Raw genomic sequence first — 24,587 nt, forward strand, 5'->3', positions numbered from 1 at the left:
CACACACTTACTTGCACACTTATACAAATGTGTTATACTTTACTGGAGACTAATTAGTAACAAGGCATGCAACATGGTTAGGTCCTAAAAGAGTCTCACTAAGTTAGTAATATTAATATACCAAGCAGGCCTACAAAGTAATTAAATTCTGTTGGTATTTAACTATCTAGAATCCTATCCATAGTATTCATCAGAAAAGTTTTAACTCTCAGCTCTGGAAGCATTTTGGCTCTCTCAGCCCTTGGAAGAGTTCATCCATCCCCTCAAACTGTGCAGGGCAGATAGTGTATACTCCAAGACTAGGTTAGTGTGCCTATGACACAGGTAAACATCCTGTAATGTAATTCATTTCTAACTGTGCAGCAGGTAAGTCTATCACAAAGCTAACAAACAGACATCTAAAATGAATAAGCATTTCATATAGCAATAACCAATGACTGGGTGTGGTATATTGAAAATGTACCCATGATTGGTATGGTTTAATTACAAGGGCAAAGCCCAAGTAATTAAACAAAGGCAACTGTGGGTAAATCTTCAATATATTACACCCAGTCATTGGTTATTGCTATTATGCAATAATATTATTTAAGAAAAAAATTATTTTTCTTAAATAATGTCTTTATATAACAGTGCCATGTTATTGTTCTGCTTTTTTTTTTCTATATCCTGCTGCTTTCTTGATGTACCGCGCATGCATATGGGACTTATGTTCCTACGCAGTACATCAGTGCTTTGGAAAGCAAGCAACAGAGAAGAGCTCCGCCCTCTAGACCACTTAGCTCAAGAAAAAAGGAAAGCATTAGCATATATTAGTAGAAGAAAGTCTGGCGACTGGACTTTTTTCTTTTGGTATATGCTCAATTTACAACAGGCACACTGGTTGTGCTGAACAATCAGCAAGCTCGTTTTTGTATGTTAATGACTTGTATAATAATCAACAGTATGTATGATCCACTAAAAAGGGACTAGTCCGTGCTTGGCAATGTTGCTGTTCATGACAGGTCATCTGAAAGTCAATGAGTATTCTACAAATGCAGATGTAGAAGAAATATAGGTTCATACGTTTGAAGGTGCATACTAGGCTAATGACCACTGGAGTATTTTTAAGCCTAGCTGTGAATCCCAAATCTCTGACAAGTTCTGGTACCCTTGGCTGTCTAAGCAGGGACCTGGAAGATGAAACATTTAGAAGCAGGGGCCTGGGAGATGAACCCCTTACAGGTTGCCTGTGTCCATTAGAGAGACCGGTGCCAAACCAGAGATGAATTTCCAGTTCCCCATTCAGTTGTCCAAGCTACACTTTAATTGGCTTAGGGAGGAACACTGCTTCACGTGCATGGGGAACCTGTTCCAGAGAAGTAGTCATCTCTGGGATACATGCCTCTCTCTCCATAAGATCCTATTTATATCACAGACAATGTTCAAGTCTTTAGAATGGGTAATTCTAGTGCTGTTTGTTTTGTAGATATGCAGGAGGTCCATCAGAGTGGGGTCTGACAATGCCTTGTATGCCAGGCATAGTTCTCCTCTCAACAGCCTGAATACAGAGATAATGCTTTGAGATGTTCTGTACAGAATATGTTATTTATTCCCTACATTCTTTTAATGGGAAACCTCAGTGGCTGTTCCAGTTGTTGGATGTGCCTAGTTAGGTACATACCAAATGGGTCATTGTACTTAATGCTAGGTATGATGAGTGCTGAATGGGACAATGACCTTCTTGGACCTAGATGCCATACCTTTTTTTATAAAATGAACAATGTAGGCTGATTCCCTCACTACCACTGACATGTGATGGTGAAAGGCTAATCACTGTCTGTGCCCCCCCCCCCCCCAAGTACCCGACTACTGGCTCAACTCGTAAGGGTGTGTTCTCAATATGGTAATTACCCAGGGTGGTTGAATTCCTGAACTATACTATTTTGCATTTTTTTCCCAATTTGCATTATTCTATGGCGAATATTACTGTTGGTGGAGGATACCCTGACTGCTCCTAATTTGCAATTGTCTGCAAATTTGGTCATCCAGAGGCCATTGGCCATGACTTCAGAGATGTAGATTTCCATTTATAAACATTAATAATTTGTTTTAAAAGAACAACAATGCCCTAAAAATAAGTATTATAGTTTTAACACACACATATACATTTTTGTTTTGGCAGGGGCACAGATACGCTCTTCTATTTCATTCTTAAAGCTTATACTGCGGTCTTAAAATGATACATACCTTTATTTTGCATGAATGTGCACAGATACAGTACATGCACTTGTATTAAGTGCATATACATTTTTCCCTTTCACATTAAAGTAGGCACAAAGCAAAAAAATACATTTAAAAGCTGTAGTAGTTTGTGATAAAGAATTTGTAATACTCAGGCTAGGTCCAAGGACAGTGCAGATGAGCAAAAAGAAACTTATAATGATCAAGATATTCTTCTGTGAATAAGAAAAAGTTTACGTGCATATCTTCATTATAGTTTCTGCTGTAAAGTAAATGCCTGACCAAATTTATTGATTAAAAACAGCAACTGATTTCCATTTACAGAAATATTTAACTAAGCCAGAATCTCCTCAAGAGCTTAATACTGTGTCAGCATGCCCACATGAGCAATATTTTCCTTGGCGAGAATATCAGCATTTGTTATTCATTAAAACAAAACTAGAACAGATGTCTTTTTGTGATAGAGACTCAAATAATCTGGAGAGACTTTCTGTCACAGTCAAATATAAAAAAAATAATATGGCTCCATAACAAAACTCAGTCAAAACACTTGCAGCAAGTCTTTTTTGATCAAATCTTAACATTATTTATTCTCTTTTTACCATTTTACTGACATATATGCTTACACAATTGTATTGCTTTAAGTTATATTTTGCATTGAGTTTACTTACCTGGGAAGCAGAATCCAAGAATGAAGGCAAGAACTGTGATACTCAGAATTACGACCCCAATAACTTGGATGAGGAAGGTAATTAACACCCCACCAACTCCACATTTGTAGTTAACATTGTGGCATGATTAATTAAGGAGGGTGTGCAGGAGACATGCTCCTACAAGGCATGTGCTAGGTGAGAAGGACTCAGAGAACAGCTGTTATAAAGTTATTTCTGACACCATTCAACTGGTCAGTTTGAAATTCTTACTTTCAAATACCAATACTATATCCATTTGGCTGACAATAAAGCCACAAACAAAAAGTAAAGAAAGAGAGAAAATTACAAACACATAAATACAGGCAGCAGTTGTGCACATAAGTCGAAATGTATGCAGGTGTGCAGAGTTCTAGAATGAAAAAAGTTAAACATGACAAATCAGAGAGTTGTACTGTTCAGGTTATCAGACAGTTATACTGCTCAGTTTAAGACTTGTCTGTGAATATTTTTCAGCATACTTCAAAGCTTTCTCATGAAGTATGCCAAAGTATTTCAATATAGTTCATGGAAACATCATCCCAAATTGGACTAAAAACTCCTAATGCATGTCTACAGTAGAAGTGAAATGGGTAAAATCAGTGTATTTTACAACAAAAGCAGTTCCCTGAAACACATTTTGGACTGCTACTTCTAGAGCAAATCAGTGCTTTACTCTCTCAATAAAAAAAGCTGTATACCAGCTGTAGTTCATAGATCAGCCATGTTGTCTTCAAGCAATGACTGTTCACAGACAGATCACTTTAGCAGTTTAATCCACACAAAACCAATGAAACAATGACAGCAAGACCTCAACAGATTCTTTGCATCTTTCGAAAAACCCTTTGTGTTTGTATGTATGTGTATGTGTGTGTGTGTGGGGGGGGGGGGGCTGTATAAACGGTACAGTGAAATAAAGGAATGACCAAGGGTATTATTCTGAGCAGATCTCTCAATTGTCCAGAATTCCACAGAATGCCCAGATATTTGCCTTATATTTTTGGTCTGTTCTTCATAAAATTTGTGGTTTTCTGGAAAATCATTGAGGATTCTTTCTTCTTCTTTCGGCTTTTCCCGGTTAGAGGTTGCCACAGCGGATCATCTGTCCGCTCATGATTGGCAGTGGAGATTTTACGGTGTCGAGTTGGCAGCCTGGCACCCAACCTTCCACAGAAGGCACACACACACACGCACTCTCACACCTAGGGCCAATTTAGTGTGTCCAGTCCACCTACTGCATGTCTTTGGGATGTGGGAGGAAACAGGAGCACCCGGAGGAAACCCATGCGACCACAGGGAGGACATGCAGACTCCGCACAGAAGGCATCCCACCCAAGAATTGAACCAGAGAACATCTTGCTGTGAGGCAGCAACGCTAACCGCTGCACCACTGTGGCCGCCAAAATCATTGAGGATTGAAAACAGTAAATAATGGCAGAATTTGAATTTTGGGCTTCAAATCTTTCAGGAAATGCCTGTTATTCTAGCAGATATAAAATCTGTTCTTGATATTTATTTATTTATTTGTTGACTGGGAAAGTTCACTGCATCAAAGACCCATTTTCAGTGGAGGCCCATAGGGGAAAAGCCCCATATACCGGGAAAGTCCACTAGATCAAAGACCCATTTTCAATGGAGGCCCAGAGGGAAAGCCCCATATACATAGCAAATAAAAACTTTACAGAGACAGATTATACAGATAAAATAGAATTGATACCACTAAAATCAATAGACAATGTTTATGTGTAGTGCATTAATACATATCAATTTAAGGTTAAAGAGGTTAAAATAATATTAATTGTGAAAAGTCAAATACAGTGCAAAGATAGTAAATCTGTTTGTTATATATTACAAGACAAAGAAGTAGAAGCATACCTTTCAGATGTACAGATTTTCACAGAATGTCCATATTTTTGCCTCATATCTTTGGTGTGTCCCACCTAAAATCTGTACTTTTCTGGAAAATAGCTGAGGATTAAAATAATTAAATAATGACAAACATTTGAATTCAAGACTCCACATCCTTCAGAAAATTCATGCTAATGCAAAACCTATTATTCTATCAACTTTGTAAGTTTGTAAGAACAATATTTAAAATCTGTCCCCTATTTGTCCCCCCATCATTTTAGGCTTTGTCCAGATGTTTTGCTCTAAGAGGTCAAGAGGTACGAGTGTAAGTATTGACACAAAGGTAAGGAGAAAAGAAGACTGTGGTTAAGACACAGTGACTTGGAGGTATAGGCATAGCGTTAGCTGTACTGGGTGGAGGATTAGAATAGCCTGTTGCATAACAACAGAAAGGTAGTAGTAGTGATGGAGTTTAGCACTGGTGTTGAGATTAGGACTGGGGTTAACATTAAATTAAGGTGGTTTGGGGCGATTTAAACAGGTGCAGATGCAACTGTTAAGATAATGACTTTAGTTTAGCTTTGAAGGCTTTTAAGGAGTCTAGTTGAGTGATGAGGGGAGGTAGGGTGTTCCAGAGCTTGGTAATCTTATAATAATATAAGCTCTGTCTGTCTCTCTTATTGGGTTTGGACATACATAGGAGCTGCTTATGTGAGGAGTATAGGTTACATGCTGGGATATAGGTTGGAGTGATGGGAAGTTATGTTGTATCTTTTGGCTTTTCCTGGTTAGGGGTCGCCACAGTGGAACTCCGGTCCACTAATGATTGGCAGTAGATTTTTACGTACCGAGTTGCCAGCCCTGATGCACAACCTTCAACGAAGGTACACCCAGTCACGCATGTCTCCACACAGAAGACGGATTAACTGAAAATCGAACAGGACAACGTATTACTGTGAGGCGACAATGCTACCGCAGCACCACCACCGCAGTTAATACAGGTTTGAAAATTAGTTTATGGGCAAGAGTGAGTTGTGTGTGGTGTAAGTAGTGAGGGAATTCGAGCCAATTCAATTCTGAGATGGCTTGGCAATGATGTGATCAGCTGGGAATTCCTGAGGCCAATTTTGTAGTAGCAAGATTCTAGTATACTGCTCAGCGATGCAGGGAGATTTGTGAAAATGGGACTCCCATAAAGGAGGGCAGAAATTAGTAGAGTGCTGGCAAGCTTTATTTTGGTAGGTTTGTCTAAGTAAAGTTTGCGACACTAGATTTAAAGAAGTTTGACATTTTTTTTGTTTTTTTTTTTATTGTGTTCAGAATATGGGATTCAAAGGTGAGTTTGCCAGCAATTGTTATGCCTAATAGTTTTTCTGTTTTGACCTGTTCTATTATTGTGTTGTTATGAGAGAGAATTTTGAAGTCAGAGAATAGTGCTTTTGATGAAAATAACAGGAGCTTAGAGTTTTTGGGGTTCAGTTAATAGTTGAACTTCAGTTAACCATGCTTCAACAGATGTGAAGGTGGTTTGTTTTATCTTTTGTAGGTCAGATAAGTTACTGGAGGTGGAGATTACAGTGGAGTCATTAGCATACTGGACAAGAGTACTTTGAAGACATGCTTCATAGAAGTCGTTTATGAATATATTAAAGAGAAGTGGTCCTAGAATTGAAACTTGGGGAAATCCTGTATTATAGTCAAGGTGGTCTAAGAGTTTAATTTGCCATTTGACAGCTTGTGTCCTACTTTGCAGATAGCTTGAAAACCAAGTAAGTGTATTAGGGGAGCAGCAGATGGCTTCTAGTTTTTGCAATACTTTGATGTGTGATATGGTGTCAAAAGCCTTGGATAGGTCTAATAGGATTACAGAAGTACAAAGGTCTGCATCCAAGGCTTTAAAAACAGAATCTGTAAATGATAGTAGGGCTGTGGTAGTGCTGTGTCCTGGGTGAAATCCATGCTGGATGTCGGTAAATAGGTTGTGGTTTAGGAGGCGTTTTAGAAACTGGGCGTGTATACATTTCTCTAGGATTTTAGATAATGGGGAGAGAATAGAAATAGGTCAGTAGTTTGAGAGGTCAAAGGTGTTGCCACCTTTGTGTAGTGGGGTAATAATGGATTTTTTCATAGTTGGGGGACATATGACTCTGTGATGGAATGATTTATTATTATACTAACTAGAAGGTTCCGAGTTGTAGAAATTCTAGAGGTAGATTATCTGAGGAGAGAAAGCAAGGCCTTAGTTTCTTTAGGAGTACTAGTGAGGTTTGCACGGTTGTATAGAAAAGGGTGGAGTAGAGGAAGCACTGTTCAGTGTATCTGTTGGATTTTGGGGAGTAGATCTGATGTTTTCTTGGATGGGGATTGTGGGGGCTTGGGAAGTGCTGTTATTTGGGTGAGCCATTGAAGAGGGATTTCTGAGCAGGTTTTGAATGGTAGTGATAAAGTTAAGTTGAACATATGGGCAGTTTGCTGTGGGTACTTATCTGGTGAAGGGGATGTGTTTTTCATGGTACCAGGGGTAAGTAAGGTTAAGACAGATTTCCACAACTTTTTTGAATTGCAGTTTTGGCTGGATACTTGTATTGAGAAATAATTTTGCTTATCATTTTAACTAACTTTTTGGTTTCATTGCGGAGTTGCTTGTAGTTTATTGGGTCCTTACTTTTTTGTGATTGTTTCCAGGCCCTATCTCTGGACAGGAGGGCTCATCTAGTTTCATTGGTTAGCCAAGGAACATGCTTGGTTTTTATTCTTTTAGTACATAAAGGAGCTAAATTGAGTGTGTCGAGGAAAAGTTTATTGAAGTAGTCCACTGCATCATCTAAAGGAAGAGTTTTTTTAAAGGGGACCAATTGTGGGATTTTAGGGAATTTAAGAAAGTCTTGGGGTGGCATTGGGTAAGATTTTTTGATGTCCTATAAGTATGTGCTTTGGGAATATGTAGGTGGCATCTATGGGTAAAAGCAGGCCGATGATCACTTAAACTGTTGGGGAGGATGCCACTATTGGAGAAACTGAGTGGATGTGTTACAACGATCCAGTCTATGATGGTTTCTGTTTGTGGTATAGAGGAGCAAGTTGGACTTGTAATTATCTGTGTAAAGCTGTGTATGTTTATGCTATTTTGAGGTGTGTCAGAGATTATGCTCTGCTAGTTTATGTTGGTGTCACAGAGAATGATTGTTTCATAGGAGATGATGTGGTTTACCCAAAATAAAAAGTCTTCTAGAGCTGGAATATTGTGTCCAGGTGGAATATAGAGTACAATGATACATATCTTATTTCTATTTATGTGAATGGATGTTATAAGTAGTTCTAAACTGCTAAAGGAGGGAACTGGTTTTTGAAAGGGTGCAACTGCAAAGGAGTCATGGTATATTAGTACTACGCCACCACCTTCTTTATTGGGTCTGTCATTGTGAATCATGGTGTAGCGTGGTGGGAGGATTTCATTGTCAGCTATGTGTGGTTTTAGCCAGGTTTTGGTTACTACTATGATATCTGGTGAGTTATGCGTTAGCCAGTCTTAAAATTCAGTAATTTTGTTACAGATACTAAGTATGTGGTATGGGACTTTCTCCCACCATTATTTTTGGCCTTGTCCTGATTTCTTGCACTAACGGGTTTTGTTTGGAAGGTCCATCATTTCCCACATAATGCCCACCATGCAGTGAATTATTACCCTTAGAAAAGTGGCTAAATTGGTTTGTATTTGTTTTATTATTATTGTAGACATACATTTTATATTTTTTCTGTAAAACAGTCCCTTCATCTAATATTTCATAGTTGCTTTAGAATATGCAATTGCTGTTGGAGGGCATATTTTACATCCAAATATACATGTATGTATTATTTAAGCAATGTTTACACATACAAGTATGTACACACCGCAAATGCAGTAAGTATCATTTATACATACACTAGCAGAAGAGGCAAAGAGACGGTCTCTGTCAATACACAGAAACTCAGATACACATCCATATGCACACAAATGGAGAAGCACAGATACATTCACAAATATACACAGACCACACACTTACACGTCCATTAATTACAGTCACTTTCCAGAGTGTCTTAACCTCTCATCTCTCATTGAGACCAAATTAATGAAAATATAGGTAATCGTGAGAGAGGTCGGGACCTGCGTTGCTGAGTCCATTAATATGGAGACTGAACTGCCAAAAAATCTGGACTGATGTATTTTATGTCTGAGATTGTCATTTCATTTCTCAGAATATTCCCTTTTCTCCAAGATATGGTAGTCTTGGAGTTGGTATCTTTAAGTTCAGGGGTGTGAGGATTTGAGCAGTGCCCTAAATTGGAGGTGCAGAGTTTTGTCCCCCTGCAAAAAATAAGTTTAAAGGAGTAGATCAATGGTTAATATTAGCTGTTCTCATGCATTTCCATTCTTTTTTTCCCATCATGTCATGACCCTGCATTTTGAGTCCTGACATTTCAATTAAGGAGCCAAAAACTATATACAGTGCAAAGCATCACATCTTCTGTCCCACCTCACATACCTCTCAACTCTCCTTGATTTTGTAGGAGGTCTAATTTTTCTCCACATTTTTGCTCTCCCTCTTGAAAAACATTTGATTTTCTAATAAATCTGAGGACCACAGTTAATCAACCTAACCATTATAATTTCATACGTCATATTTTAAGAAAAAATACAATGATGATGATGATGCACAGCCTCTTGGTCTATTCATTTTTTTAATTGAAGTAGGTTAATATTTAAAAATGGTCCCTGATTTTTGGTATACACTGCACTATTATTGCTGGTTGTCTACAAAATTCTTCGGAAAAGAAATTGAGGAGTTGAAGCTCACAGTCTCTCTCTCAAATTTCTGATGCAGTTAGCTGCATTAGTTTTCTTTATTTATTTTTATTTTCCTAAGCTTACTAAATTTAACATTCTAAGTACAGTGGATAATGAGGGAAAATAAAATGGTGGTTCTTTGTAAATGGTGCTGTTGCAGTTACTTTCCTAATTTTGCTTCCTTTTGAAGATTTATATGTTTCTTTGTGCAACGCATAAGCAAAAGTGCTTAGTTAGCACAATTTAGATAAAAGCTGTTTATTTCTATCCACACTTTATGGTGGCTTAATAAACTGCCATGAAGTTGTGGACGTGTTGCTGGGCTCTTTTTTTATATTAATTCCTTGTTGGATAATGTGTGTGTTCTCCAAAAGGGTATAGTATTTTAGTTTTGCCCGTTTTTTAAGTTCTTGTAATGCATGCATACAGTCATATATGTGAAGAGGTCTTAATGTCCAATGTCAGAACATTACGGAGTTCTATGAATGTAGTCAAACTCAATGAATGATGCACTTTGAAAAGCCAAAAAAGCAAACATTCCCTCTTGTATGCTCTTCTTGTTGTGCATGGCTGACTGTACTGTATATTGAAAATAAGTACAGACTTCATTTTTATTATCTTAACACGAGACAAAAGTTAAAGATCAAAGGGTACTTAAAAAAATAACCACTGTACAGCAGTGATTACACATAGTCAAGTTTGAGGTTATGTTGAGAGTTACTCACTTCTCCAGATCTGGTCTCTTGGCTTCAGTATTATGATCACTGTTTTAGGTGTGAGAAATTTCCAACATGATACATACTTTCATGGTGTATTATTGCTGTATTAACATGCCTGATGGAAGGAATTACAATGTGATCCAGCAAGCTCTTTGATCATTTGTCTTAATATATACAGCCATAGCACACTGTTAGTTAAAGAGGACCAAACCGTATTTAAGCAAGTTTGAAATGGTAATAAGAAAGTGCGAGTGTTAAGGCAACATGTGCGATCCTGCTATGTTACAGTCACGTCTACTTGCATGTGAAAAAAAAGAAAGCAATTTAGGCAGAAAACATCAGGATGAAAGAGAACACAGTTGTTTGCCGTATGGAATTAAAGAGTTGCTATAGAAAGGTAATACTGTATATAGTCTTAAAATGTTTTCCACTCGGTAATTTGACAGATGCATTTCTCCAAAGTAGAGTTTAGAACAGCATAATAAAACCCAAAGCAGAATATGCAACACTTCTAATACAGACAACAGTGAAGCTCTTTTTTATTGCAAGTAGTTACAAACCTTCTGACCAGGAATCTTATGTATTTGAAATTAATGCTGATTTTTTTTTTTTCTTATATACCTTTACTCTAGATATGGATTTAATACAAACTCCAGACTCATCTGATGAGCTTGAGTCAGCATTTTCCTATCAGGAAAGACGAAAGTATCATAGGATAAGAGAGCTTAAACCATTCTTTGGCACTCAAAATGAACGTAGAGTTGATGAGCAGAAGGAAAGCTGGGATTTGTTTGACGAGACATGCACTTCTTTCAGTACTAAGGCTGAAAACAATGATAGTGCTGATAGCTGTGAAAACTTAGACTATGAATCATTTTATGCCAGTGGATCTATTTGCTCATTTGAGGAAGCTCACAGTACTGAACCATCACGTGATCGCTGCTCTTCTGAACCCAGTGTGTGCTTGCGATCTCGCCTTGCTGCCCAGGTCCATGAGCCAGTCACTAGACAAGTCAGTTACGATACTGCTTTAACTCATAGTAGTACTGACTATCTGCTACAATTAAAGAAGCTACAACTAGAGGGCCAAACCCTGACAAAAGAGGCTGAAAGTCCTAAGCAATACGGCAACAAATACAGTGTTTGGAGGTCACCTCAGATTAATTCCAGAATGAAGCATGTTTCTTCACAAAAAGTTAGCCTATCCAATCGATCAAGTTTCTCGAGTCTATCTTCTACAACCACATCAGCTTCCTCAATAAGCTCACTGGACAGTGCAATGTCATACTGTTCCGATTCTCCTGTGTTCAGTCCACGTGATGTTTCATCATTGCCTTTCATGTTTGGCACCTCAGCAAGGTTGAATACAATGTCTTCAGAGAACAGCAAGTATTCTAGGGAGTGGAGTATAACCACATCAAATACAGCTTGTTCAGACCAAATGAGTGAGTCATATGATAACAGTGAGGGAAGCAGTGATGGTGTGCAACAGCAGAAGAACCTCAATCAAATGTCTATGTCTTATGCAAAGGCACATTCAAATGAAAGGGGTCATAAACAGGGCGAAGACAAACTCAGTTATGAAAACGACTCAGAAGAGGATGTTAGAAAACATGCAAGCTATTCAGAAACATTGGAAAAGCAATTTATTCAGCATTCACAGCTTGACAACAGGGGCCACGCAGATGAAATCCATGGGTGCAACAACACATCCATGGTGCATGTAGACAAAGGAGGAAAGGAAGTCACTCCCACAAATAAAGAACCGATAAAACGCACAAAGATAACTTTCTACATGACACCAAGTAAGGTAACTATGAGATCTCAGTCTGAAAATAAGAATAGTGGTGTCTCCGTAAGTATTTCTAGGCAGCTTAATGCTCTTGGAGAGAATCAAAATAAGTGCTCCGTGCAAACATCAAAGCTGCATATACCACAGACTGTATTTTATGGACAGAATACCCCATTGGTTCTACAGTCTGCTGCAAGAAAGTGTTATGAAGGTTCAGGCTCTCAAGTGGACAATGAAATGAAAAACACAAACAAAAGTAGATCCTCTTATGAAAAGCTAGTAGACGGCTCTGGACAGGCAACATCTGCAAAGAGCCACAGTAGAACAGTTAGTGCTGTAAAACATACTGTACAAATAGTGTTACCAACGTCTGTGCGAAACACAGTGAAGGAATACTTCATACAAAGTGATGCCAAGAGCTGCCAGGTCAATACCAGAGCAGTGGAAAAGGAGTTACTGAGAAGTAAAATGGAATGGCACAACAAACGATGCACTGAAACATCCAGTGGAAAGCAGGATAATATTACATTTGCTGAAGAATCATTTGTCTGAAGGTGTAAACTCCTGTTCAATAATTTATTAATACTATGCATTGCTTCAAAATGTGTATACTTGACAATGTTTTGTAACTTTTTTTATCTTCTAACCAGAGAGGTTGTATGAAACTAATGCAACTGTAAAATGAGACGCAGAACTGCTTTTTATATACGTATTTAGTGCTATATATTATAAATAACTATATATATTAGAGTTTCATGTTTTGTACAGTGAACAAAACAATCAACCACTGACATTTCTCGTGACTTTTTGTTTTGCTTCCTGCCACAAGTGCTAAGGCACATTTGTGTGTCTTCCGGTCAAAAGCAGAAAACTTGCAGTTTTTCAAGTGCAACATATTGGTTGGCCATTTTGGGTGTAAACACTTTTATATATTTTATATATTTTCATTCATACTCCCTGGTGCCAAATGTTTCAATTTCAATGTATTCTTGATCTTTGGAAGGAAGAATTTGCAGAGGTGTCCTTTAGAACCATCCTTCCCCATTCTGCAATGCCACTGCTGACCTTTCCTAGCTTAATAGGTGTAGAAAACTCATTACTTTTGCTGAACAGCAACAAAATAGCTAAACAGCAAAGCATTGTCGGTGTAAGGGCATCAACTCCAGTTGTAAGCAGTAATTCTGATATGAAATCAACAGCAGTGTGTCATGAAACAGCATGTATTGTATTGTTTTGACCACATCCTGCTAGAAAATGGTGAGTACATTAGATTCCCATTGGCTAACTCTGTTGTGTTGGTGTGCTACAGACATCATAGAAACATCATAATTCTGGGTATATTATGACATGCATGTGTTTTGAATCGTCTTAAGTGAGCTCACTGCTGAATATACCAAAGATCAGCCTTTTAATAAAAAGGTCATAATAACATCAATGATATGACATCCTAATCCTTTGATGTTTCATGTTGAATTAGAAGTAGCAGACAATATCCTGGTTAATAATGTATTATGCAAAATGAAATAGAAGTAACATATCACAGCTATGGCCCATGTCCATAACTGTAAACTTATTTTCTTTCTGGCTGGGGCGAGACATCTCAAAACCATTTCCTCTGTGGCATAGTTTTCCATAAGTTGCTATGCATTTTAATTTGCAGTCATTAACATTTTCACTTGAAATGCAGCAGTGTATCATTCAGTTATACAGCTAGGTTGTGTGTGATACATTAACCTATCAGTTGCCTGGGGTACTGTTACTTTTCCATGCATAGAAACTTTTGTTTTATGCGTTTTATTTTCTTCAGCAAGAAGGGGGAGTGAATTATGGGTCTTTTTATATCCATGACCAGCTTACAATAAAAATGTGGAAGCTACGTATCATACAAAGTTATGACAAGTAAATGAAGAACTTCACTATAATTTCATTGATAAAAAGATGCATCAAAGCAGTTAAAATATTCTAGTGGTAAAAGACAGATTAAATAGGATAACTTATGTAATCACAAATAGGAATGAAAAAATTGAAGGAACAAGTGTAAACAAATAATAGATTTCAGGTAACAGAAACCAATATAAATCCACTAACATCAGAGCAAAAATACTGAACACAAATATTTAAAAATCTGTAAAACAAAAACATTTTTTTCAAGGAGGCAAGTCACTCTGCACCTCCCATGTGGAAGCTTCACAAAACAACCCCTTCTTAAATATATTAAGTCCATGGAATAAGGACAAACACTCAAGAAAGTACATTTTTTCCCATAATTCATTTTTTTTGTACTCTGTTACAAACACACACATCAAACATAAAACCAAGCATATGATTTCTAGTAAAATGCAAATTCATCCATAAAATATGTTAAAATAAAACCAAAAATGTACCATAACAACACTGAAACAAAACTTCAGTGAACAATTCTGCAAACAGTGGTAACCCAATTAATTAAATATGATCTCAACATCCCCTTTCCATTAACCGAGCATTTCTTTAAAGTGTTCTTAATAACACTACATGTTCACAGTACGTAAACTGTGAAATGTTTTATTAAAGGAGCTGGTTCTTTTTGGAGTATATGACACCATGTTGTATTTCTCAATATATGTAAGTAGAGAATGATGTAAATCAACTTAAAGTACACCTATCAGTTCTGGTTTAAAAACTGGGATACAGAGTTCTATCTACAAGAATCCAGTATTTAAAGAACACAAGAGTAATACTTTATGTCTGCCTCAGAGTAACATGATTTTAATTCAAACAAGTTCCCTCAGTGTCCATAACTTTCAAAACAACTATGACAATTTGTCGATGAATTTGACTGTTTATTAGACTATCAAATTTTCAAATACAACAATCATTTATTGTTAGCCTACCAACCTTTCAACAAGTTATGGTTATCCTATGTAAAAAATAAATAAATAAATAAATAAAAGATGCATGCTTTGGGACAATTTGTTGGTATAAAACATTATAGGAGGTTTTACTTTTACTGATCAGAATTATTTGCAGTGCTTTTGAGGTGCTTTAGGTTCTGGAGTTATTGTCCAGACACTGCACTATGATTGCTTTGATAACTCTTGAAATAAATACATATTAAAGAAAACACAATCATTTGCTGGACAAAAAAATCATAGAGCTATAGGACTTTCTGCTCACTGAATGTTATTATCCCATCATTTCTATGAATGAAAAATTAGTGAGTTGTGACTTGACTAAAAGAAATGGGCTAGCAAGTCTTACTCGGGTGTTTTCTAAAACCCTGGAGTGAATTAATTAAGATATGTTTATTCAGAGAGTATTTTTCCCCAGTCAGTCACAGTCTGCTGAAACAGCACTGTGGGACTTGTTTTAACATGATGGTCCTTATATTAACTGCAAAGGGGGCTCTAAGTATTATTAAATCACAGTTGCCAGTGCTGGGTTGCACAACTCAGAAGCAAAGAGCACGAGAAGAACTCCTTATAAAAGGATCTGTTTGATATTAAATAAAGAGAAGTGGATGTAAAGAACAAGAGAATCAGAATGCAATAGTTTGGAGATAAATCTGTCTGCAGAATGTTGTGAATGTTTGTGAAGAGGAGACATGCAGTTAGTGCAATTAAATTAAATTATTTCAGTTGTCGGTGGTTAGGAGAATGGTTCAACTAAATGAGTACAGCAATGACCATTTGAAAATATATAATTGCAGCGCAGAGCAAGTATTCTCATTTGGGTATGAATGAACATCTGGAATGTCCTCCATTTGTTAGCTATTACTTTTTGTAAATTAAATAATTTATTACAGATTACTTTATTTGTATGGGTGTTAAAGTATCACTGACCTAAAATTAGAGTTAGTGATTAACTATGAAAGAAATTTAACTGTCCGTTGACCACATAAGCTTGATATTAAGCTTTCAATGTCAGTTCAACTTTCTGTTTGTAGTGCTACATTATTTCAGAACCTGGACACTGTCCTTGTAGCTGGACTTCCACAGATATTATGCTTGCTATCCTAATCACATAGAGAGAACAAGAAAAACTGACCCTCTATTGCCAGTTTCCTATGGCTAACAATCATTGTCTAAATCTTGCCTCTTATCATCTGGGGTGACATGATAGACAAAAGAAACCTTTATCTAATACCTGAACTGATATTTATGCTTCTCTGTCTTCATAGCAGAAGTAAACACATTGTATTCTGCCTTTTTATGTTCTTCAAACAACATATAGCCATACAATTACACATGTTGTCCTGCATCTTCACTAATGTAATCAATAAAGCATCTGGCCAGTTTCACCTATTGTGATGAGTTCATTTTTGTCTACGATGGACATGCCATCTTGTCACCTGGAGGAGCCACACAATAAATAAAGCAGCTTACAGCTGCCAGTATGCTGCTGTAGGAATACTTGCAGACCACAACTTGAACAAGACACAAAACAGTGGTACAAAAAACAAAATAAATGTGTATATTGTGTGCAGAAACCCAAAATCAGTTAAGAAATTAACCAAAATGTGAAAAACTATTATTAGGAGAGAAGGGGCGTTTACCTGCTGGTGTGGAATCGTGTCCATGTGTTCTGTTTCTGACTTTTTTTAATTTCTACAAGTCTTTTAGGTTTATAATACCATGATGGGAATGGACCCCATTCCTAAGTCAAAGTATGATTAAAGTTCACGAAATTAGTATTCTTTCAATCTTTAATATTAGCCAGAAATGTTCTTTGCAGCATCTGCAATGTGCCCAGTAATGACTCCTGCAATTCGTACAGAGTTACCTATATTGGTAACACATCCAAGAAGGATTGTAAATTTTATTTTTTTATAAGACCCATTGCTCCTACTACTATTGGAACTGTCTGGGTATCCTTCTTCCACATCACCCTCATTTCTGCCTGCAAATCCTAGTATTTTATAACATTGTGTCTGCCTCTGTATGCAAGGCACTGTAGACACTGGGTATAACAATTTCAATGATCAATGCTACTTTTGTTTTCTTTTCAGGGACTAATATATCTTGTTTTCTCACATCTATTTTATGAACTGTTGGTAATAGGTGAGCCTATGTGGTATAAACTTCATTTTCTATGATGCTTTGTGGCTCATCTTCCCAGTGTTTTTCAGCTACTTCAGTATTATGTTTGCACAATCCTCAATACAACAGTCTTGCCACATTATTATGCCTTTCGGTATACAGTCTTTCTGCCATTAGTATATCACAACTAGCAACAAGATGTGTGACTGTTGCCAGTTCTGTTTCAGAAACCTACATCAGTCTGTTTCTCACAAATATTCAATGCACTTTGTAAACCATTGTGTACGTACTTCACTATCTTTGTCCATCAATTTTAAACTTTCGCCTTTTGGTTTAAATTGACCTCTCCTTAACCATTCCTGTGTCAACATAAGGTTGCTCAAAGAGTTTTCTATACTTCCAACTATATTTATGCATTTTTCAGATTTCTTGCCCTCTCACCTGATCCTTCACCTTATATTCTCTCTCTCTGTTTTTTTGGCACATTCAGTTGCTTTAATACGGTTTCTGACCTGCAAGAAGCAGTTAATGGCTCAGTAGGACTGCTCAAGGCTGTGAACATTGAGCAGTCACTAGCCTGCTGTCTCTACCAAAGTAGAGACACAAGAGTTGAGAACTGCTGCTGCTTTTCTAATCCTCAGTGGGTGCTCGGGGTAGAACCTGTAAACCTGTCACAAACCTCTTCCCAACTTGACGGTTCAGCATAGAGCCCAACAAGAATATGTACACTATCCCATTTGATATGGAAGATATAAAAGCACAAGTATCATTTCAGGTGTTAGATAAAGGTTTCTTTTGTCTACCAGAGCTCTATCCTGTCATCATTAGACGATGAGGCAAGATTTAGACAATGATTCTTAGCCACAGGAAACTGACAATAGCGGGTCCTGTTGATGGGATTAGGACAGCAGGCGTAATATTCTTGGAACTCCAGCAGCAAGGACAGTGTCTGGGTTCCTTTATGGTGTTACTAGAGTTATTGTGCATGTATGATCCTAAGGAAGATAAAACAGTGCTAGTAGAAATCTGCCACACAGTACAAAAAGATATGCAGACATTACTAAGAACGAAAACAGTACAGTCTGCAAAATATTTGCTTAAGAACATTTTGGCTAGGACTGGATTAATTATTTTTGATGCATTGTTTCACTAATAAAAGTTGAGATATCAAGATTTCCATGCATAACATACTGTGTTGCTATTTAAAAGCTTGAGGTGAAGATTTACTTTTTGAAATACTCAAAATTAGCAAGCGAGTCATTCTAATAACTTGCTTTGAGCCATAGCCCTATAACATAATACATAACCATATATTGGTGCCTGTCATTTGCTGTATTAAAATAGTTGTGAAATATGGTTCCAGAGTAAGGCGTATTTTTGTGGAAAGGGATGCAGAATAGAAGCAACTGTTTAGAAGAAACATACACTTCTCTAGAATCCAGTACTTCTGATTCCAAGTAAGCACATTAAAAGCTAAATCATTTGATAGTGCTAAGTTGTCATCAGAAATAGGATATCCTAAGACTGAAAGAATGTTTCTATCATTTACCATTAAATACAATACAGCAGACTTCAACAAAACAATTATACTATTCTATTACGGCAAGTCCAAGATAAACAATTCTAGGTATCTTTCTCCTCTAGCTAATGGTAGAGCTGTATAGCTGAATGATATCATTGTCTGTAGAGGCTTGCACACAAGCAGAAGGTTCTTATTGTATTTATTTCATCTGCTTAAATGCAACACTTATCTCAAGAATTAGTACTTCATCCAAAAACATCTGCTCAGATCTTATAAAAATCTCTTAAATAGGCCATATTTAGAACAAACAACTGAATGTCCTGGTGTTAAATGGTATGACTCATACCAGGGTATTTCAGGATAACAAGGGTCCCTGTAACGTGAAGCTCAATTAGAGAAACCTAGCCTAACCTGCACACTTGCAAATTTCTGGCAATTTACAAGCCTGTATATAATTTCACAAGAGTGTGTTTGCAACAGTCAGAACCCAGGCATTCAGCTTTTGAAGAACCTTTGCAATGTAATCCTATGAGTCAGTCTGTTTTGACTCTTCATGGACTCAACATATATACTACTACTTAAAAATTTGTTCTGTATCAAAACATTTACATAAAATGTTAAACAGTATGCAAAATGCAACTTTATTTTTTTGCTGGAGATGAAATGTCTTTTACTATTTTGCTGATTAACTAGAATATATTTGATTGGACCTTGATTAATACACCATATGGAGAGGATTTCTTAAGTAAACTCTATTGACACCAGGGAGGATAACTTTGTATCATCAGACATTATTATAATGATTTAATCTCCATCTGGTACACTCCACAGTAACCTTCCTGTGTTTGTTTTCACACTGGTACAATGCAAATTCAAATAATGTCAGTAAATATGTTTATAATAATGTATACTATCCCACTGTAATTTCTGCTCTTGCTTTTTAAAACTACATAGGCTATATACTTTACTGGCAAAAATTAAATGCAATTAATGAAGAAACTGATGAGTTTTGCTTTGTCATTTTGAGATTTTCACTTAATCTAAGTACTTTCTCACAGGAATACAAGCAAATACAGTGAAAATGTGATTTGATTATTTCTACAAATGACAGTCAGTGAAATAACAGTTTAAAACAGATGAAAGAGAAAGAACACATACGTTTCCCATGAGATAACGTGCATTCATTCTGTACAGGTATTAATGCAAAATTACTGCTGAGCACAGAAGCAGCAGAACCACCCTTGTTTTTCCACTAATATCTTCATATCCAGATAATTTCCTCTTCATTTTGTTAAAAGGAAGGCATGAGAGTAGAATGTGTGTGTATATATACGCGTGCTGTTTCTCATTTTTTATACAAGTAAACATGAGAAACAGTGCGCTCACGCACACACATTGTGCCTGTATGTATGTATGCATGTGTATATATGTGTGTGTATATATATATATATATATATATATATATATATATATATATATATATATCTATATATATGGGTCTATATTGCATTGTCAAACATTTAAATGTTCGAACGTCATATGACTGACACCATATGATTGAACACTTAAATGTTCGAACGTTTCAACGTAGATCTCCATATAGTACATTAATGGAAGTTTTCTATTGTCTGCACTGTAGTCTGATCTCGGAGTTGGTATATTTAAAGAGCGGGGGGTGTGGGGGATGCAGGGGAGCTTGCCCCCCCCTTAACCTTTAAGGTAGTTTTCTTTTTTTTTGTTTTTGAACTTTTAAGAGTTCGAACATATGATGTCGACCATGTGGTGTTCAAACTTTTAAAATTTCTATAATCTGATATAGACCCATGTATAATATATATACATATGTCTATGTATATATACAATACATAGGGACATGTCTATGTATAAAAATAAACAAAACGTCTGTGCTGCTTCTCATTTTTACTTATATATATATATATATATATATATATATTTGTGTGTGTATAAAAATATACATACATAAACACACAATGTGTGTTTAAACACATTTTTTGAGAAAGAAATGGCTAAATGCTATTTATTATATAACTATCTAAATTTATCGCTAATACTCATGCTGGGAGACAGTCATGAATGCTGTTAGATAAAATACCAGGTGTTTTGCATGAGAAAGAGTTTAAGAAAAAGTCAAAGCAAAGTAAACTGGTATATTTGACTTTATTGTGTATATGTGTGTATGCATCCCTGGGATTTACTAAGGCTTACCATGCTGAAGAAGCCTTAACTCTGAAGGTGTCTCCAGAGCAGTAACAGCTCTCCTGCCTTGGCTTCTCAATGGCACTGGCAATAGCCCACAGAGCTGTCTCTCTGGCAAACATGCATGAAAACATGGCAGTCTGGAGGAGTGGTTAAATGCAAAGTAGCCATGTGCTCCTCCCTTGCAAAGGACCAGTCTGACAGCACAGTGTTTGATAGCTAATGAGGTGTTCCTCGGTACAGCTTTCCCTGGATGGTGAACTGGAGATTCACCCCATCTCCCTAACTGGCAGAGTTAGTGATGGCAGTGAGAATCTAGGAAAATCCCAGTGTGTGTGTGTGTGTGTGTGTGTGTGTGTGTGTGTGTGTGTGTGTGTGTGTGTGTGTAAGTGTACACACTTAAGCACACATTTTGGACTAGGTGCACACTTATAATAATGTCTGAACAGTAAGTAAATATTAATTCTTACGTCTCTCTCTCTCAGTCTCTACATATTTATTTATTTTGTTATAGTATGCAAAAAGTAAGTTAAGGCACAAAAGAATGGTCACAACTGACCAAGTCATACCAGTGTGATAAAGTAACATTTCAAAGATGCTTTGTTTGCAAAAAAGTTAAGGACAAAAGAAAATAAAGATGGCACGGGAAATTAGATGCAAGCTTTGTGCCTGTGTGAATAAAAACGTGGCTGCATGGGTTCTATAATAACAATGAATTAAGTGTTCTAAGTAGTAAACAGGCTATTTAGTAATTATATTTAGAAATGAGTTATAGGGAAGGATTTTTGTGCAGAAAGCTTTCTGCAAAGGGACTAATTACTGAAATATATTCAGGGACAACCCTTCTAGTGTAATTTAGGCATATGAATGAGTTATACAAAGCAATACATGGTGATTCTTTCCCTATTGCAAGAGACTGACCTGTTAGTATTTAGCGTAAAGCAGTTTCATAATTACAGACAGAGAATCAACAAAACTAAGCATTTTATACCCCTTGCTACTTATGCCTACTAACTCCAAGAATGCAATGTCATGGAAAAATGGAAACATTTTAATCCCTTTATACAGACTTGTCTCTTTATAGAAGATAAATGTTGCTATTTGATAAGTGGAATACTCAATGAGTGACCCTTCAAAAAAATAAAGGCAGACTGCACCAATCCTTCCACTTAAGTAGATGCACTTTAGCAGGTTTATCTTCATTTGCTCGCTGTGAACTTGCTCATTTTAGTGCACTTATTGGTCATTTTCTACTGCTCTCTACCTTTTGTAGTGGTGCATTTAGGCTCACATATATGTATGTTATTTGATTTTCAGAATCAGTTGATAGTAAATAAAGACTGATGCTTATTTTATTTTTATGATGACTGCAATGACTCATTTTTTTATGAGCCATCACTCTTTTTCTTAAGCTGAAGTGCAAGAATACACAAGTAAGATGATTAGGTGAAGCTTGTTATATTTGAGGTACAAGGCTTGTCACCCTGTTAAAATACATGTTTTAATTTTCTGATTTTATTTACTCAAAAAAATGATCCTCAAATACTTGTGTTTTAAGTTTTTATGTAACTGGGGCAATGAATCTCGTGCTGAAAGTGTGAGCAGTTGAGTTTAAAGTCAAGACAATGCACGCACAGGGACTTTAGTATATGGAATGATCAATTACAATGCTTGGAGGCATAAAATAATATGCAGCATGGCTTGGAAATAAAAATTCATATATATTCCCATAGTGACTTTTTGCATACTATTGTACAATGTATATAAAGGAGTACCCTTCTTTTGATGAATGCCTAATTGCTTGAATCATGGTTACTCAAATTCTACTGCTTGGGGAAGAATACAGATTCCCACTTCACAAAAAATGCAATATACTGTTACATTTAAATGTTTTTGTTTTATGCTCTTACAGAAAGAAAGAGACTTTTTAAATCTGTTGCTGGTTACTTTTTTCTCCAAGGTATGCATGGACGTCAAAGTGGGAGCAGTAAAGTAAGGGGGTTGTGTATGTGTGTGTTTGTAGAGGAGCATTCCTTCCAACAAAATGCTTTTGTTGTTTTTATTATGTGCTTATTGGGTTCTAAGCTATATGGCTTTGAGTGCATATATTGAGCTGTCACAGTCACAGTTTTGCAGAGTTTAAGTTGAGCAATTTTGAGATAAGTAATGTGAGGCCCATCAGATGTGATGGTGGCAGCTGTACCGCATGAACTGTACCGCATGAACACTGGAAAAAATGCTGCACATTTTACTCTGCCATACTAATGCTAAATGAGAACTTAGTCACTGAATAAACCTCACAATTTACTGGTCGTCCTGTATCAAGAACTGAGTTTACCCTCCATGGCAGATTGAAAAGTTTGACAATCTGGGGGGATATATTAATTGTTTAGTTTTGCTATATTTACATAGTAGTACTTAAAATTTATTAAATAATTTGCCTCACAAACTAAAAAGTATACACTGGAAAAAATGCTGCACATTTTACTCTGCCATACTAATGCTAAGTGAGAACTTAGTCACTGAATAAACCTCACAATTTACTGGTCGTCCTGTATCAAGAACTGAGTTTACCCTCCATGGCAGATTGAAAAGTTTGACAATCTGGGAGGATGCTTGAATGCAGTCACTTATCTTCTGTGCCGAGATGTGGTTTGGGCACCTTGTGAAGATATCGACTGGATGTTTACCATGGGTGGTATACCAACCACAGCCCACTAAAAGGAGACCAGGAGAAAATGAAGAATGCATTGGAGAAATTGTATATTGCGCTACCTAAGAAAAACCTGGATTCCAGAGGCAGAGATAAAAGCTATTGTCAGGGATAGGGAAGTCTAGTCTTCCCATATCAGCTTGGTGCCACTATGGTACTCAGTAGAGCAAACATTCAGAAAATGGATGGTTGGCAGTGGGAGACCAGGGAGATGCCATTGATGCTCCTAAAAAATTAGTGCACACATAATGGCAGTATGAAATGAGAGTGCTTCAAACCATAATGAGAAAAACTGGCCAGCATCTGTGGAAGGAGTGGATTTTATTTCTGAGCTAAACAGCACAGAAAATAAGGATGTCTCAGTCTTAAGTGTGATGTGCACCAACCTGCATGGGCTATTGCACAATTTCCTAACATCACAAACTTTCTAAAAGAGTTGTTGCTTCACAGCAAGAGGTTCTCCCGTTTGACTCTCGGCTGGAGTGCCTTCTGTGTGGAGTCTGCATGTCCTCCCCACAGTCGAGTGGCGTTCGAAAGACATGCGTAGAATGGGCGTGCCTTCTTTGAAGGTTGGGCATCGAGCTGGCACCTCAGCACCCGTAAAAAATCTACTGCCAATCATTAGCGGACCGGGGTTCCGCTGTGGTGACCCCTAAGCAATGAAAAAGCCGAAAGAAGAACATAAACTTTCTAAAAACACTTAAAGCATGCTACAAACACTGTAAAACTATTCACTGACTGCATAGCATTTCAAATCCAATAGCAGAAACTGGATTAGTAATGAGAACATATCAAAAAATATTGTAGAACTCCACAGGCTTACTGGACATTCACAATTTAGAAAAGAAGTGCCTGATACATTAAGGAACAGCTCAGTCTCTGATCTATATTGTGAAATCATACAAATGAAAAAGTTTTGAGAAAACACGACTGAAAATGCCTTATTTAATTAATATTATGCCTGTAATCTCAAAAGCACAATGCAACAATGCGGTGAGCCAATTGTGAATGATATTACCTACAC

The 24,587-nt window shown here is 36.9% G+C and overlaps 1 protein-coding gene across 2 annotated transcripts in view; it reads left to right on the forward strand.

Moving 5' to 3' along the window:
- Positions 1–16,988, forward strand: part of LOC122790119 (rho GTPase-activating protein 20-like) — an 872,483-nt gene extending 855,495 nt beyond the window's left edge. Inside the window, exon 15 of one of the 2 annotated variants that reach the window (XM_044057693.1) lies at positions 10,934–16,987. In XM_044057693.1, the coding sequence (XP_043913628.1) occupies positions 10,934–12,645 (1,712 nt within the window). In that variant the 3' untranslated portion in view covers positions 12,646–16,987. Of the gene's footprint in view, positions 1–10,933 lie in introns of both variants that reach the window. The other variant, XM_044057694.1, reaches the window with a different exon arrangement.
- The last annotated feature ends 7,599 nt before the right edge of the window (positions 16,989–24,587 follow it).

This window comes from Protopterus annectens, chromosome 15.part0, assembly GCF_019279795.1.
Source record: "Protopterus annectens isolate FY-2018-M chromosome 15.part0, PAN1.0, whole genome shotgun sequence".
NCBI classification, from domain to species: Eukaryota; Metazoa; Chordata; order Ceratodontiformes; family Protopteridae; genus Protopterus; species Protopterus annectens.